This window comes from Podarcis erhardii (assembly GCF_964252035.2).
Source record: "Podarcis erhardii genome assembly, chromosome: Z".
In the NCBI taxonomy this organism is placed as follows: domain Eukaryota; kingdom Metazoa; phylum Chordata; class Lepidosauria; order Squamata; family Lacertidae; genus Podarcis; species Podarcis erhardii.
In genome coordinates, this window is record NC_138504.1 from 45,730,122 (window position 1) to 45,745,055 (window position 14,934).

The following is a 14,934-nucleotide window of genomic DNA, read 5'->3' on the forward strand; positions in this document are numbered from 1 at the left end:
AGAAGGCGATTGGGCCAGATCTGGCCTCTGGGCCTTAGTTTGCCTACCCATGCCCTAATACAGTGGTAGGCAACCTAAGGCCTGTGGGCCAGATGCGGCCCTATCACCTTCTAAATCCTCCCACAGACGGTCTGGGAATAACACTCATGTGTTATTACATGAGTAGAATGTGTCCTTTTATTTAAAATGCATCTCTAGGTTATTTGTGAGGCATAGGAATGAGTTCATTTTATTTTTCAAAATCTAGTCGGGCCCACCACATGGTCTAAGGCAGTCTTTCTCAACCTTGGGTCTCCAGCTGATTTTGGACTACAACTCCCATCATCCCTCACTAGCAAGGGCAATTGTTAGGGATGATGGGAATTGTAGTCCAAATACAGCTGGAGACCCAAGGTTGGGAAACACTGGTCTAAGGGGCAGTGGACCGGCCCAAGGCTGAAAAAGGTTGCTGACCCCTGCCATAATGCATCTCACAGTCAAGGTTGGCCAAAAATAGAAGCTGTCGCCTTCTCACACAGACACCCCAATGCCAACTCCTACTCCTCTTCCACCTCCTGTTGCTGCTACAGACGTCCCCTATCCCAGTAACAATTCCCCCTACCACCTCTGATGGTGAGGAAAAGGAGGCCAAAAGTAGGCCAACGGGGTGGTGGTGAGATAAGAGGAGTCGGCATCAGTGGATGAGCTGGTGGGCATCAAGCAGGGACAGAAGAAGAGGCACTGGTCAGGAGGGGAAGTCGGTGATGGTGGAGGCAGGTGTCCTCCTCATGGAGCTTCATCTGCTATGCTTTCCAATAGTCCCAAGCCCAGCATACTGAGGCAATCACCTTGCCTCAAGGGTAAGCCCAGTATTAGTATGTATCTGGTTAAAGAAGAGATAAAACTTCAACTATATTTAGAGATATTTACTATATTTATAGGTGGTTATGGGGGACTGTGGAAAGGAAGGTCTGTTGCTGATCTTTTTTTTTGTCCATTTATGTCAGGGATGAGGAACCTGTGGATCTCTAGATATTGTTGGACTACAATTCCCATCAGTTCTAGCTGGCTCTGGCCAGTCATAAGGGATGGTGATACAGCGGTACCTCTGGTTACGTACTTAATTCATTCTGGAGGTCTGTTCTTAATCTGAAACTGTTCTTAACCTGAAGCACCACTTTAGCTAATGGGGCCTCCTGCTGCTACTGCGCCACTGCCGCCACACAATTTCTGTTCTTATCCTGAAGCAAAGTTCTTAACCCGAGGTACTATTTCTGGGTTAGCGGAGTCTGTAACCTGAAGCGTATGTAACCTGAAGCGTATGTAACCTGAGGTACCACTGTAGTTGTAATCCAACAGGTTCTGGAGGATCATGGGTTACCTACTCCCAACAAATATATGGGCATGCATTACCTATGATGGATAGCTCAGTTGGTAAAGTATGAGTCTTAATCTCAGGTTCATGGGTTCAATACCAACCAATAGAAAAAAAATAATTCCTGCATTGCAGGAGATTGGACTAGATGATTCTTATTAGTCTCTTCTAACTCTATAATTCTATGTCAGGCATGGGCAAACTTGCCCTCCAGATGTTTTGGGACTACAACTCCCATCATCCCTGACCACTGGCCAGGGATGATGGCAGTTGTACAGTAGTCCCAAAACATTTGGAGGGCCAAGTTTGCCTATGCCTGCTCTATGTGCTCTAGAATGTACATCCACCAGTCTTCCACTCAGAGATCTAAACTACTAAATCAGAGACGAGGAACCTGTGACCTCTAGAAGTTATTGCAGATACTCCAAGTGTCCCTGTTTTCCATGGACTTGCTGCAGAGGGAAATAAGGGGCAGATTGGGCTCATCAGCTTGGAAGGTAGCCAATCTAGAAAGAAAACTCTGATCCTAAACTACTGCTGCCTTGTGGGATATTGTGCCCGTGCTTTCCCCCCTAAAAAAAAATGTTTAGGGGTACTCTTATTTTCCTACTCATATGGAAATACTGCCCTTCAATGCGGCCAAACTTAGATTCACAAAATGTTTAGGGGTATGCGTACCCCCAGAAAAAAGCACTGGGTAAGCCAGTACTGGTTCCAGTACTGATTCTTGTGGTACTCTTATTTTTATTTTTTGCATGCCTTCAACATTCCCCAGGGGTGGTCGTGGTCATAATTAGATGAGTGTGTCCCAGGGCTGATGAGTATTTGCTGGATCCTCAACCTCATTGTCCCCACTCCCCCTGGGGCTGACAAGGTGATTTCCCTCTAATGAGTGTCAGGTCCCATCTGTGCCACCATTTAAACAGCACATTTCAACAGACTTTAAACAGTCACCGTCCTCAGAGAACCGCAGTTCCCAAAGTAGTTTTATATTCAATATCTCTTCCCAGGGACCTAACAACTCTCAGCATCTTTGACGAACTACAGTTCCAATGGTTGTCGTTTGTTTTTGTTTTTTTAGGGAAGTTAGGACTGTTCAAAGTGTAATGCTATGGCTTTAAATGTAGTGGGAAGAATATAGGGGTGTCTCAATAGTGGGGGAGAAGAAGAAGGGAATTCAGAAAGAACAGCCTCCCAATTTTCTATGCAGACTGCAGTTCACTGTGTGACGAATTATTTTTCTTTTCCTCCACTCTCCTCTTTCTCTCTTACACACAGAGTACTCTGTTATTTCTATGCATCTTTAGCCACTTGGAGAACAGGTAGGCTCTAAATGCAATACACAAAATGATGTGGTTTTGGTTTGGGTTTCCAGCCTTGCATCAAAATATCAAAAGCCTTCTACAAAGTAACTCAGAGCAGGTTTTTGCAGTGTGACTATCCCTGTTATGTGGAACATCATACCTGCTGAGATACGACAGGCATCCAATATTTGAAGTTTCTGCAAACAATTGAAGACATGTTTGTTTCAACAAGCTTTTCCAGCTGGGTGAAAAGGCATTTGCCTTTGGTGTTTACTCTGTATTGGTTTTTTAAAACTGTATTTAGCTGGGTTTTTTGGGAGGCAGGTAGCACTTAAAAAACTGTTTTAGTTGTTTTTATGAACGATTGTGAAAAGTGGTGTATCAATTAATGAAGTGCATTAAAAATAAAAGCAAAAATTGAAAACAAACAAACTTTGTGAGCCATTCTGGAACTTTTTAGGGAAGTTCATGTTTTCTTGTAAAAAATTAAATGGAAATGTTGAATAGTAGCCAACTAATTTCTAATCAGAGTAGACCTGCTCAAATTAATGGGCCAAAGTTAGGTATGTCCATTATTTTCAATGGGTCTCCTTTGGGTAGGACTAATACTACCTTCCACTCATGGTTGTCATCATTACAAAGAATGCCCAGAACATTTTCAGTTTGAGAACATAATCCTTTAAGTGATTCTTCCAGAATCTAATTTGCAAGTTTCAAAAATCTAGTTTTACCTGCAACAGATATATTCATGCTATTTTCATCCTGAGATTTGGGAATGATGTTCGTAGTAATTTGACCTTTCTTAAAGAAAAACACTGTTATTTTCTGTGGCACCACATAACATTGCTGACTCATGCTTAGTCCCCTCCTCTATTTTGCTCTTTCTTCATTGTTTAAGGTTGGAAGGGAGAACGTATTTTTTTCAGGGGGGGGGAAGCATAATAAATGCCTCCCTGACTCACGAGGTCACATTTACTCTATGTATTTAAAATAAAAATAAGTAAAGGTGTTCCAAGTGGAAAAGAGAAGCATAAATTCAAGAAAAGAGGTGGGTACTAGCAAAGAAAACATCTTAACTGTCAGAGTTCAGCCTCTTCTTTCAAAGTATATCCTGGAACATGATGTCAATCACATTATGCCTTGTGAAAATGCACTACAGTGAAGGGAGTGCTCTCATGCCCAGGTCCTGCTGTCAGGCTTCTCACAGGCATCTGGTAGTCCACTGTGAGAGCAGGACACTGAACTAGATAGGCCTTTCACCCAACAAGGCTCTTCTTACATTCTTATAGAAGTGCCCAATGAAAGCCCTTCTGGCTTAGACCAAAGGCATGTCCTTCTCAGCATCTTGATTTCAAGAGTGACCAGCAACATAATTCCAGGGAGCCCACAAAGAAGGCAGTAAAGAAAAGAAAACAACAAGAGTCCTTCTGTATCAGACCAAAGGTCTGCCTAGTTGTGCCTCCTGCACCTTACAATAGCCACTCATATGTTTTTGAGAAGCCCATAAGCAGGCCATGAAAGCAATCGAAGAATCCTAGTCAGACACTCAGTGGGTACATATTTCTTTCTTTTTTATCCTTGTTAGGAGGAAGAGCAGCAAAAGCACTAGGGGAGTGTGACCCTTGAAAGAACTTATGGTCTGGAGTGGCAATTTCTGCTGCAAAAATACTGGCAAACAGTATTGTTTGGGGAATGTGGGAATTACTAGAAATTAAGCTAGTATGGAAGACATCAGGGAAATCAGTCAATGTGTGCTCACTTTACATCCTGTTGAAAATAAGTTGCACTCCCTCCCCAACTCTTAAAAAACAGATCCCAATAAACTAAACCTTAAAAAAACACAAAATCATTTTCTACCTAGTCCCTGCATTGGGAATGGTTCCTATTTATGCTGATAACACTCATCCTGGGTCAGTAATCAGTGGTCTCTCTGGAAAACCAACTTCAGAGTGAATTTTTGAATAAAGTAAAAATACTGTTGGTGTATGGCAATCTTCAGCAAAATCATTATGTGGAAAGAGTTAGATGTGAGCTAGGTTAGCTGAAATTGGGTCCCACTGAAATCAAGTGGAGCAAGTACATGGGGAAAGGCCATAGTTCAGTGGCACAGCCAGCATCTTCAGGTAGGGTTGGCAATGTCCTTTGCCTGAAACCCTGGAGAGCCCTTCTAGTCAGTGTAAACAATACTGATGGACTTTAGATGGACCAAAGGCCCGATGTGGTATAAAATAGATTCCTTTATTTCTATTGCTTCTATGAGCCATATATCATGCTAGAGTAGCTGTTTTGCATGCAGAACATTCTGAGTTCAGTACCTGGCATCTCCAGGTAGGTTGAAGAATTTCCCCTGCCTGAAACCCAAGCTAAGTGAAGAGCCACAGTGCAGTGAAAGAGCACCTGCTTTGCATGCAGAAGCCCTGAAGCTCAACACTTGGGCTCTCCAGATAGGGATGGAAAAGATTACCTGCCTGAAACCCTGGAGAGCTGCTGCTAGCCAGTGTTGATAATATTGAGCTACATAGGCCAGTAGCTCGGTATAAGGCAACTGCCTGTTTTCCTATGTTAACTGGCACCTACTAAAGACATGAAGACAGGAGTGCCTGGCGTGCTCTGGTCCATGGGGTCACGAAGAGTCAGATACAACTAAACAACAACAACACTAAAGACATTCCTTTATCAACAGGTCTTTTAAGAGAAAATCTTTATCCTAGTCCGCATTTGCATTGGTTTTGAATTTTTTTATATAAGTTTTAATTGTTGATGTTTTTAGTAGGAACCTAGGAAGCTGCCTTATACCAAGGTAGACCATCCAACTCAGTATTGTCTGCACTGATGGACAGTGGCTCTCCAGGATTTCTGATGCAGGTCCCTCACAGCCTGGAGATGCCATTGGGGATTGAACTGAGACCTTCTGCTTGTAAGGCAGATGTTCAGCCCTTCTCTTGCTTTATTGTTTCATGGGAAGCAGCTCAGAGAAAATGAAATGAATACATTTGTGGGTTCAGGTCTTCATATTTTTGGCCTTGTTATTTGGCAACGCTATAGTTGCTATAGTCCCCTTTGCCCCTGCATGGGGCAGCGATGCCAAGAGAGTCTCTTCCCAATGATATTGTATGAGGGCTAATTAATGGCCTCTCGTTTCCACAGCAACCTCATGCTTTGCTCTTAGGCTTCCTCCAAGTGGCAATTCAATTGCTTCTACTACCCTAGCATCCATGTATTTCTTAATAAAGCAAGCTGATGAAACTTGCTTGCTCCCACATCAGACTGGCAAAGATAGTAATTGAATTAAGAAAATATTGAGTGGAGGGTGGAGAGGAGGTTTAAGCAGGCTTGAAGCATGTCCTGTTTCCTCTCGGCTTAATATGAGCCTTGCATTCCCCTCCCCATCTCCTCCTTCCCACTGCCTGAAGCAGGAAAGAAGCAGGACATTTCATCTTCTGTTCCTCTGAAGAGTTTATTTTCCTCTGATTTTATCCCACTAGGGATATTTATGGTAATAATTCATTAAACAAGAAAAGACAGCACCAGAGAGCAATGTAAGGAGTGGTCTTGCCCAGGATATCAATGATGGCCTTAAAAGAAATATTGATAAGTTCTCTGGGACTGCAGAACAACTTTTTCAGACTGAGGGCCACATTCCCTTCTGAGCAACCTTCTAGGGATCAGTGGTGGTTGGGGGCAGAGGCAAAACTAGTTGGGGCAACAAATGTAAATGTTACCTTTGTGTTAGGTTAGTTTGTACACATGTTCCTCAGGCAAGCAAGAAGCATTATGAGAGTTCAAGGGCACATTCCAGTCAGACAAAAACACCCAACGCTTGTACAAAGCACGGCCAGTAAGGGATGTGGCCACGGAGGGTATGTGGCCAAGGGAAGAGTTCCAAATGTTGCATTCGATGCTCAGGCCTGAGGTACCCCATCCTTGCTCTAAGGTGTGCTGACCAGACAAAATATGATTGGGCCAACTTCTTTAAAAACAACAACCAGCTACAGTGGTACCTTGCGTTAAGAACTTAATTCATTCTGGAGGTCCGTTCTTAACATGAAACTGTTCTTAACTTGAGGTACCACTTTAGCTAATGGGGCCTCCCCCTGCCGCCACGCAATTTCTGTTCTCATCCTGAAGCAAAGTTCTTAACCTGACGTACTATTTCTGAGTTAGCGGAGTCTGAAGTGTCTGTAACCCGAGGTACCACTGCATATCCGTTCAGAAACCTTTCACCTCCCTCTATCGTGTTAGTCACCTCTTGGCAACCCAGAGACCCCCTCAACCCAGCAGCACCAGGAATGCAGCACACATTCACTATCTGAAAGACTGTATTCCCTCATATGAACCTGCCTGGGTTTTGAGATCTTCAGGGAAGGCCCTTCTCTCAGTCCTTCCACCCTCACAGGCACACTTGGTGGGGACGTGAGAGAGAGCCTTCTTGGTGGTTGCTCCTAGACTTTGTCACTCCCTCCCTAAAGAAACCAGACTGGCTCCCTCCTTGCTGTCCTTCTACCAGGAGGTGAAGACTTTCTTGTTGCAACAAGCTTTGAAGAACTGACTGTTTGAATGAAAGGGCTGGTGCTGCGCTGTTTTTATTGTAATTATCTCTATCTTTTAAGCTCTCTCTCTCTCTCTCTCTCTCTCTCTCTCTCTCTCTCGTTTTAATTCTATTGCTGTTTTAATGATAGTTTTTTCTATGCTTTATCTGTAAGTCGCATTGAGTCCTGTCAGGGAAAAAGGCAAGGTATAAATACATAACAACAACAACAACAACAACAACAATAATCCCTTAGACAGCTTTGCCAGCTACAAATTTGACAAGACCTTTGGCCTCCCATGCTCCCCTTTCTATATCAGTGGGCAGCTGTGAGCAGTCATTTAGAATTAAATGCCCTGGAACACTCATTGTAGCATTGCTCTAGGGTAGCCTCCACCCTCCTTGTGTACTTCAGATGTTTTGGACTGCAACTCCCAGGACTATAATGGATGGGACTGAAATGAGTTTTTGTCCCAAAAACATGGAGGTCACCATGTTGGTGAAAGCTGAGATAGTGAAGAATATAAGATGGCAGCTTGCAACTGCAAGGCATCTGGGCCAAGAATCCACATTGGTGGACATTAGATAGGCCAGAGATGGGGAACCTTCCTCAGTTCAAGGGCCAGAAACCAAATGCACACCACTGTCCATTCAGGCAAGCAAAGGGTATTAACACAGTTCAAGGATACATTCCAGCCAGGGAGGATTGCTATAGGGTGCAGAGCAGGGACATTGAAGGGCATGGCTTGGACAGGGGATTGGGGGGGGGTGCATTTGGGACCCAGGTCTAAGGTTTCCTGCCACTGAAGTAGGAAGTGGGAATTTGCAGAGGCTGCTTCTGCAATTTTCACCTGTCCTTCAGCTGCCAGTTGTGTGGGATCTCTTATGATCCTCAGGCAGAAGTGGTCCTACTGCATAGTGAAACTGGTGGGCAACAGCCAATCTGTTACTCTTGCTTCTCCTAGTCACTCTCACTGTTGCCACATGACGTGCCTGATGTTGGTGCTACCCTACATCCTAGCCCCCCAAATGTGGCCTGATTATTTGGGTCTGCCACCATTTCTTATACTGGTCCCATCTCAAGAGTTATAGGTGTGAATTACGTATGTGGGGAGGCTGAATAAAGACGCAGATGGAATGACTTAAGGACCTTTCTCCTTTCTGAGTTGAAGCACAATGCCAACACCCTACCCCAAAGTCTTATCAAGGACCTACAAAGCCTTGTGTTGCTCTTCTGTTTCTTCACATTCCACACTTCAAAGTGTGGTCATTCTGCTGCACAGGGACTGTGCTAAGATGGCACCACTGAGCCCCTAGCAGAATAATATTATCTCCCTTACTTGACCAGGGTACCAAAGTTTTGCATGCTCCCACACTCCCCAGCAGCCACACATTCAGTGTTAATGAGAAAATCTGTGTGGGTGTCCATGAATTCACTTTTCACGAGAAAGGGCTATGTGCACATACAGCTGAATATGATACAGCTCTTTGAGAACATAGGAGACTTCCTTGTATAGCCGCAGACCATTGGTCCATTTAACTCACTAATTACTTCCCTTACTGGCAGTGGCTCTTGAGTGTTTCAGAGACTGTTTTCTTCTAGATCTTCCTGGAGATTTCCGGGATTGAACCTGGGATGTTATGCAGGGTATATATATGTTCCACTACTGAGCCATGTGGTTCTCATGAGCATAAACACTGACCCATGATGCACAATCCCTCCGTCTCTCTCTCTCTCTCTCTCTCTCTCTCTCTCACACACACACACACACACACACACACACACACATTATGGGCATGTATATAATGATTTGTATATAGGATTCTTTTCCATTAAAGTGGTGAACATGCACTCCTCAGTACACAGCTAGTATGTGTGTTGACTAGCAGGTGAGATCCTGACCACCCCCCATAAATGTTAAGTGACTTTATATGAACACCACTCCAGTCACTACTGTTCCTGCTAGCCAAAATTCTTCCAACTTCAAACCTGGTAAGTCCCCATCGCCACCACACATAAACACATTACAACAGCATCTTTTGCGTAAGCTGGACCAAACTGATCTTACTCTGGCAAATGATGAAGAGGGGAGAAAGTTCACATGAAGGGATTCTCTACAGATTAATCCTAGTGATGAACCAGTCCCCTCACCTCCACCACCACCGGCACGGTTCGGAAAAGAGCCAGCAATTACAAGCAGTCACTGGGGAAATGTGAAAAAGAAAAGAAAGACAAAAACTTCATTTCCTCCCCTCTCCCAACAGTTTTAAATTAGTTTCCACACCTAGACAGAAGGAAAAAAGGTGGAAGAGAAAGAATCATAGAGTTGCAGAATTGGAAGAGGTCCCTGGGGTCATCTAGGAAGGAAGGAAGGATTTAGGAAGAAAGGATCACCACCTTTTGGGCACTTGAGCACATATGCAAACATGAAAAACTGTCACACACCCCATAACCTATTTTATTGGTCAGAACATTATGCTTCTTTCAAGCCTGCTTTCAGTGAGGGAGAGGTGGTGGCAGAGGCCATGTGGGCTCTACAGAAGGTCTTTGAGGGCACACGTGCAGCTGCTGGTGCCATGTCGTCAACCCGTCATTACTGCTTGCTTACACCATCCCACTGACTTCAAATAAATCCCTCTAAACTCAATAGCCTTAATTCTAAGTAGATGTGCATATAACTGCACTACATGGTTGCCATCCTCCATGTACTTACATGGAAATAAATGTGCCAAGCACCATGAAACATCCATAGGATTTCTTCTTTTCTGGAACTGCCTCCCTCTGCCTATTTACTTCAGATAAAGTCCCCCCACCCACCCCCTGAAGATAGGGAGATTCACCTTAGAGTAAATATTCAGAGGACTCAGATGTTGAAGAAAAATGCATTCACGTTGAATTCCAGGCTGTAGAACAGTGGCAGGGAATGTGTGGCCTTCTCGATGAGGAAACTCTGGCCCGGCGACGGTGAAGACAGCCCCCCAAGCCCCTCTATCTGGCCTTTGGGACCCACCCCAGACCACACACCCTCTCTAGATTCATCCCTTACGATCTCTGCTTTGCACCCTATTTGGGTGTTTTTGTCTTACTGGGATGCTCTGTTGATGCCTGGCTTTCTTGAGGAGAGAGAGAGAGAGAAAAAGAGAGGGAGGGAGAGGGAGTGTGTATGTACTGTACACATACTAGCTTGCTGTATGAAGGCAAAAACTTCATTCTCATTGCTTTGCCTGCTTTTGTCTCTGTGCTCATCCACCACTATCATGTGGCTCTCAGAAGGTTGCCCCAAAGGCAGAGGCAGAGCTAGCTGCTCTGGCACCTGGAGCCACCCACATGATGTGCACCCAGGGACGGGGCTAGCATCCTGGGGGGGGGGTGTGCCGCCTGCAGTGAGCGGCGAGTGTCCCGGGGCGGTGCCACCCACGGCAAGTGGCGAGCGATGTGGCACGGCGAGGTCACCCCCCCCCAGGGATGAAACCCAGGGCGGACCGCACCCACTGCCACTGCCAAAAAGGGAATGTGACTCTTGGGGTGAAAAGGATTCTTCACCTCTGGACTACAACTCCTGCCATCCCTGATCATTGGCCATACTGGCTGGGACTGACAATAGTTGGAGTCTGACAACATCTGGAAGGCCAGAGGTCTCCTCATCCGTGATGAAAAATAACTTCTGAAAGATATTATCACTGTGGTTTGTAGCACATCCAGGCATTACTGGCTGGGTAAACCCTTAATTCCAAACCATAAAATTATACCCTTTGGCAATGCAAATCAGAGTAGTAGTCATGGTCGTAGTCAAACTCATCTTAGAGTAGTGGGGGAAATGACTGAGAATAAAGCTTCCGTAACACTTCACAAAAGAAATTTCTTTTATCTTTGGCCATTAGCTCCCATTAGGAGAAATGGCAACTCTTGGTACATTTACACAGAATTCTCTCTTTCTCACTCTGGTTTTCTTTCTTTTTGGCACCTGCATAGCTGAAATCTTTACAATTAAGTACAGGGAATCTCAAAAAAGCCGTTTCTGCATGTTCTGTAATTCCCTCCCCCATCCCATATTGTTTACTCCCAATCCCACCGAGCAACACCTCAGCAGATTTTCACGTTCTGACCCTTTTTAATGATTACAGGAATAACTAAACATGCCCGGCAGTTTTACATATTTGCTTGAATGGTTTTCTTTCAGTATTCCAATAAACAAAGACCTTTCCATCACTCTCTCTCTCTCTCTCTCTCTCTCGTATATTAATTACATTTTACATTTTTTTTTTATTTGTTTAAATCTCTTTCTTTTAACTTCTTTTTTAATGTTGGGTTGGGGGTTTTGTGTTTGTTTTTTACAGCAAAAAGGTGAGTCTGGTAGTACCTAAGTACATAAAGTCTTGGTTAGCAGAGCTTGGCAGTCATCTGGTCAGATTGCTTGAGGATTTCGGTGTTGTACAGATCCAGTGCGTGGTTCACACGGATGATCTCACTGTTGGTCAGTTTCAGACGGTGCTTGAGCATACAGGAGAACAGATCCAGCTGGGGCTTCCCTGGTGCTACAGGAGGTGCCAGTCTGTTGATTCGGTCCCGTATATCCAAAAGCAAGAGCATGACGGAGGAGGAGGAGTAGAACTGCCCGCCTTGAGTGTAAGACTGGTTGACCTGTTGCACTGCACTGCGCAAGAGGTCAGCATTGAAGCGCAAGCTGTATCCAAACACCTGAATGTCTGAGATCTTGATGTAGAACTGACGCTTGTTGGGATCAGAGAGGTCCACGGGCCCTTGGCCAGTCTCATTGCGCATCAGGGAGGGCAGCCGAGTCCGGCTGCGTAGGTAGATGTGGACAGTCTCAAAAAAGGTTTTCCACCTGTTCCCAAGCAGCAGGGTCCAGTTATAGCACTGGCTGTTTTGCAAGCGGATTTTCTCCCAGCGTGGGTAGCCAAATTCTCCAAAGGGCATGTTCCAGCCTTCAGAATGACTTCCACTAAACGGGTTAACGTAGACAAAGAACATGGGGTCCAGGCTGCTGTTGCGCATTTGGCAGATGCGCATGGAGATCCCAATCACCATGTGAATGAAGTCCATCCTGTTCTTGTTGCTCTTCAAGGTGAGGGACATGCGCTTGCGCCACCTCGGGTCAAAGAAGGTGTCCAGGCGGATCTCATTGCTGATGAAGGTGGTGTGCACATACAGGCGAGAGTCCATCTTCTGCAGGAGGTACTTCAGCTCCAGGTCCTGGAAGTCCAAGTCCGTCTCAAAGCTGATGAACTGCTCACTGCGCTCTGAGTCTACATTCTGAGGCTCACATCGACCCCGTGAGAGACGGTAGCCCTTGTTGCATGAGCCACAGAGGGATATGTTGGCCAGGCTGCACATGGCACAGCTGTTGTTGCCTCCAATGATGCACGGGATTGGTCGCTGGCACAGGCTGGTGCTTCCATGGCAGACACAGCTCCTCTGACTTTCCAGGAAGGTTCCCCAGAACCCGTTCTCATTGCAGTAGAGCAGGGACTGAACCCGGGACAGCCATTGCTGTATTGTCCTATAAGGGAGAAAGACAGGGGCATGAACTCCAAATTTCTAAAGGCAGCTGTCTAGGGTATCATTTTAACTCAATGCCACAAAGTAGAGGTGAGAGAAATGAAGTAGCTAAGTGGAAGTTGTCAATAGGCAAGGAGTTCCAAAGTGTAGATCCTGCCACATTAAAATATTGATTTCTTACAGTAACAACAACAACAACAACAATTTATTACTTATACCCCACCCATCTGGCTGGGTTTCCCAAGCCACTCTGGGCAGCTTCCAACATAAGATTAAAAATACATTAAAACATCAATCTTTTTTTTTTTTTAAATAAATCCCTAAACAGCGCTGAGTATTATGTGACTGTTCTGCACTGGGTTGTGTTTAATCCATCAAAGCTCTACTCAGAGTAGACCCATCAGAGTAAGTCATGCCATCAATTTCAATGGCTATACCCTAAATAGGTATAACACTGGCAACCAACCCATTCACATTCTCTGTGCCCTGCATAATTTCACAAATATTCTCTCTCCTCTCTCTCTCTCTCTCTCTCTCTCTCTCTCTCTCTCGCACACACACACACACACACACACACACACACCATTCTCCTTTAAACCAGATAACCCATGAAAATGGATTATTGGGGAAAGATTCTGCAACTACCACCACTACCCATAGTTTCCCTTGCTACAGTTAGAAGCAAGACACTGAGTGCAACCAACCTGTGTGCCAGTAAAATCTTTCAAGAACAATCATACATAAATGTATGCATTTAGTCTACCACCCACCTCACAGATAAGTATATCTTTATTCTGCCTGTCTGACTGCCAGCCAGTGTGGTGTAGTGTTCAGCATGACCATTGGGGAGACCCTCATTCACAGAATCACAGAACTGTAGAGCTGGCAGGGAGCTCTAGCGTCATCTAGCCCAGCCCCCTGCAATGCAGGAATAACTGAAGAGATGGCCATTCAACCTCTGTTTAAAAACCTCCAATGAAGGAGAACACCATTTGGATATAATACTCATCGGCCTACATCTGGAGGGCCATGTCAAGTTTGCCACCCCTGCTTCAGAACTTCAGCCTCCTGTCGTTGAATCCCAACCAGATTACAGCCAGCTAGCCCTCTTTTGATGGGACTAACAAGTGGACCACCCTGAACAGAGCAGTCACAGTTTTCCAGGACTTCTTAATTCTACCATCATTTCCTCCTGTCCAAAGAACTGTTTCCAACTCCCCCCTCTTCCCTGGCTGTGCTAATGAATGCCTCATTGTTTCCCCAAAGGCTGAGAGTTCTCAGCAGCTCAGCAGCGACAAGACACTTACTAATGAGAAATTAGGATGCCATCCCTGCAGATTGGGAGGAGTGATTACAGACGGAGGTTCTGAGAGTCGGATTAGTAGGATTCACGGCACCTGCCTAGCTTGACCCCAGAATAATCATTAGGTTGTGTGCTGTATCAAAGGCAGATTTAAAAATGACACAATAGTGCAGAAGAGCAAGGCAAATTGAGGGAGGGAGATGGGAAGGGGGAGGAATCGGGGTGGTGAGACATGGAGTTGGCGTGGGAGGATGGGAAATGGATGGGCATGTATAATTTAAAGAAAACTGGAAACAAAAGGCAGAGAAACGCAGAGACACCAGAACCCCTCAAGATGATGAGGGAGAATGAGGGCTTGGAATGATAAGACTAGATATGTAATTAAAAGATCATTCAGCCCAACCTCCAATGCAGGAATCAGAGAATTGTATAGTTTGAAGGGGTCCAATGGGTAATGTAGTCCAACCCCCTGAAATGTTTCCTCTCTCCCTCCTCTGCCTCTCATATCATCTGAAACATAAAAAGACTTGGATGTGGGTGTGAAGGGTGGGGTGTCTTGAAACCCCCACATGGGACCCTTCTTCTGGCTGACCCAGCGGAGAAGGAAGATAGGACTTATTTATTCATTTGCTGAAATTTATATGCCACCTTTCCACCACAAGGTGTTCAAGGCAGCTAATAACCATTATACTCTATCTATCTATCTATCTATCTATCTATCTATCTATCTATCTATCTCTATCTATCTATCTATCTATCTATCTATCATCTATCATCTGTCTATCTATCTATCTATCTATCTATCTATCTATCTATCTATCTAACATCTATCTATCTATCTATCTATCTATCTATCATCTATCTATCTATCTATCTATCTATCTATCTATCTATCTATCTATCATCTATCTATCTATCTATCTA

At 44.7% G+C, this 14,934-nt stretch overlaps 1 protein-coding gene across 2 annotated transcripts in view; it reads right to left on the minus strand.

The window, feature by feature from the left end:
- Window positions 1-11,026: 11,026 nt before the first annotated feature.
- Window positions 11,027-14,934, minus strand: part of BRINP1 (BMP/retinoic acid inducible neural specific 1) — a 111,337-nt gene continuing 107,429 nt past the window's right edge. For both annotated transcript variants that reach the window (XM_081847573.1, XM_081847574.1), the window contains exon 8: window positions 11,027-12,708. In XM_081847573.1, coding sequence (XP_081703699.1) covers window positions 11,568-12,708 — 1,141 coding nt within the window. In that variant the 3' untranslated portion in view covers window positions 11,027-11,567. The remainder of the gene's footprint in view (window positions 12,709-14,934) is intronic.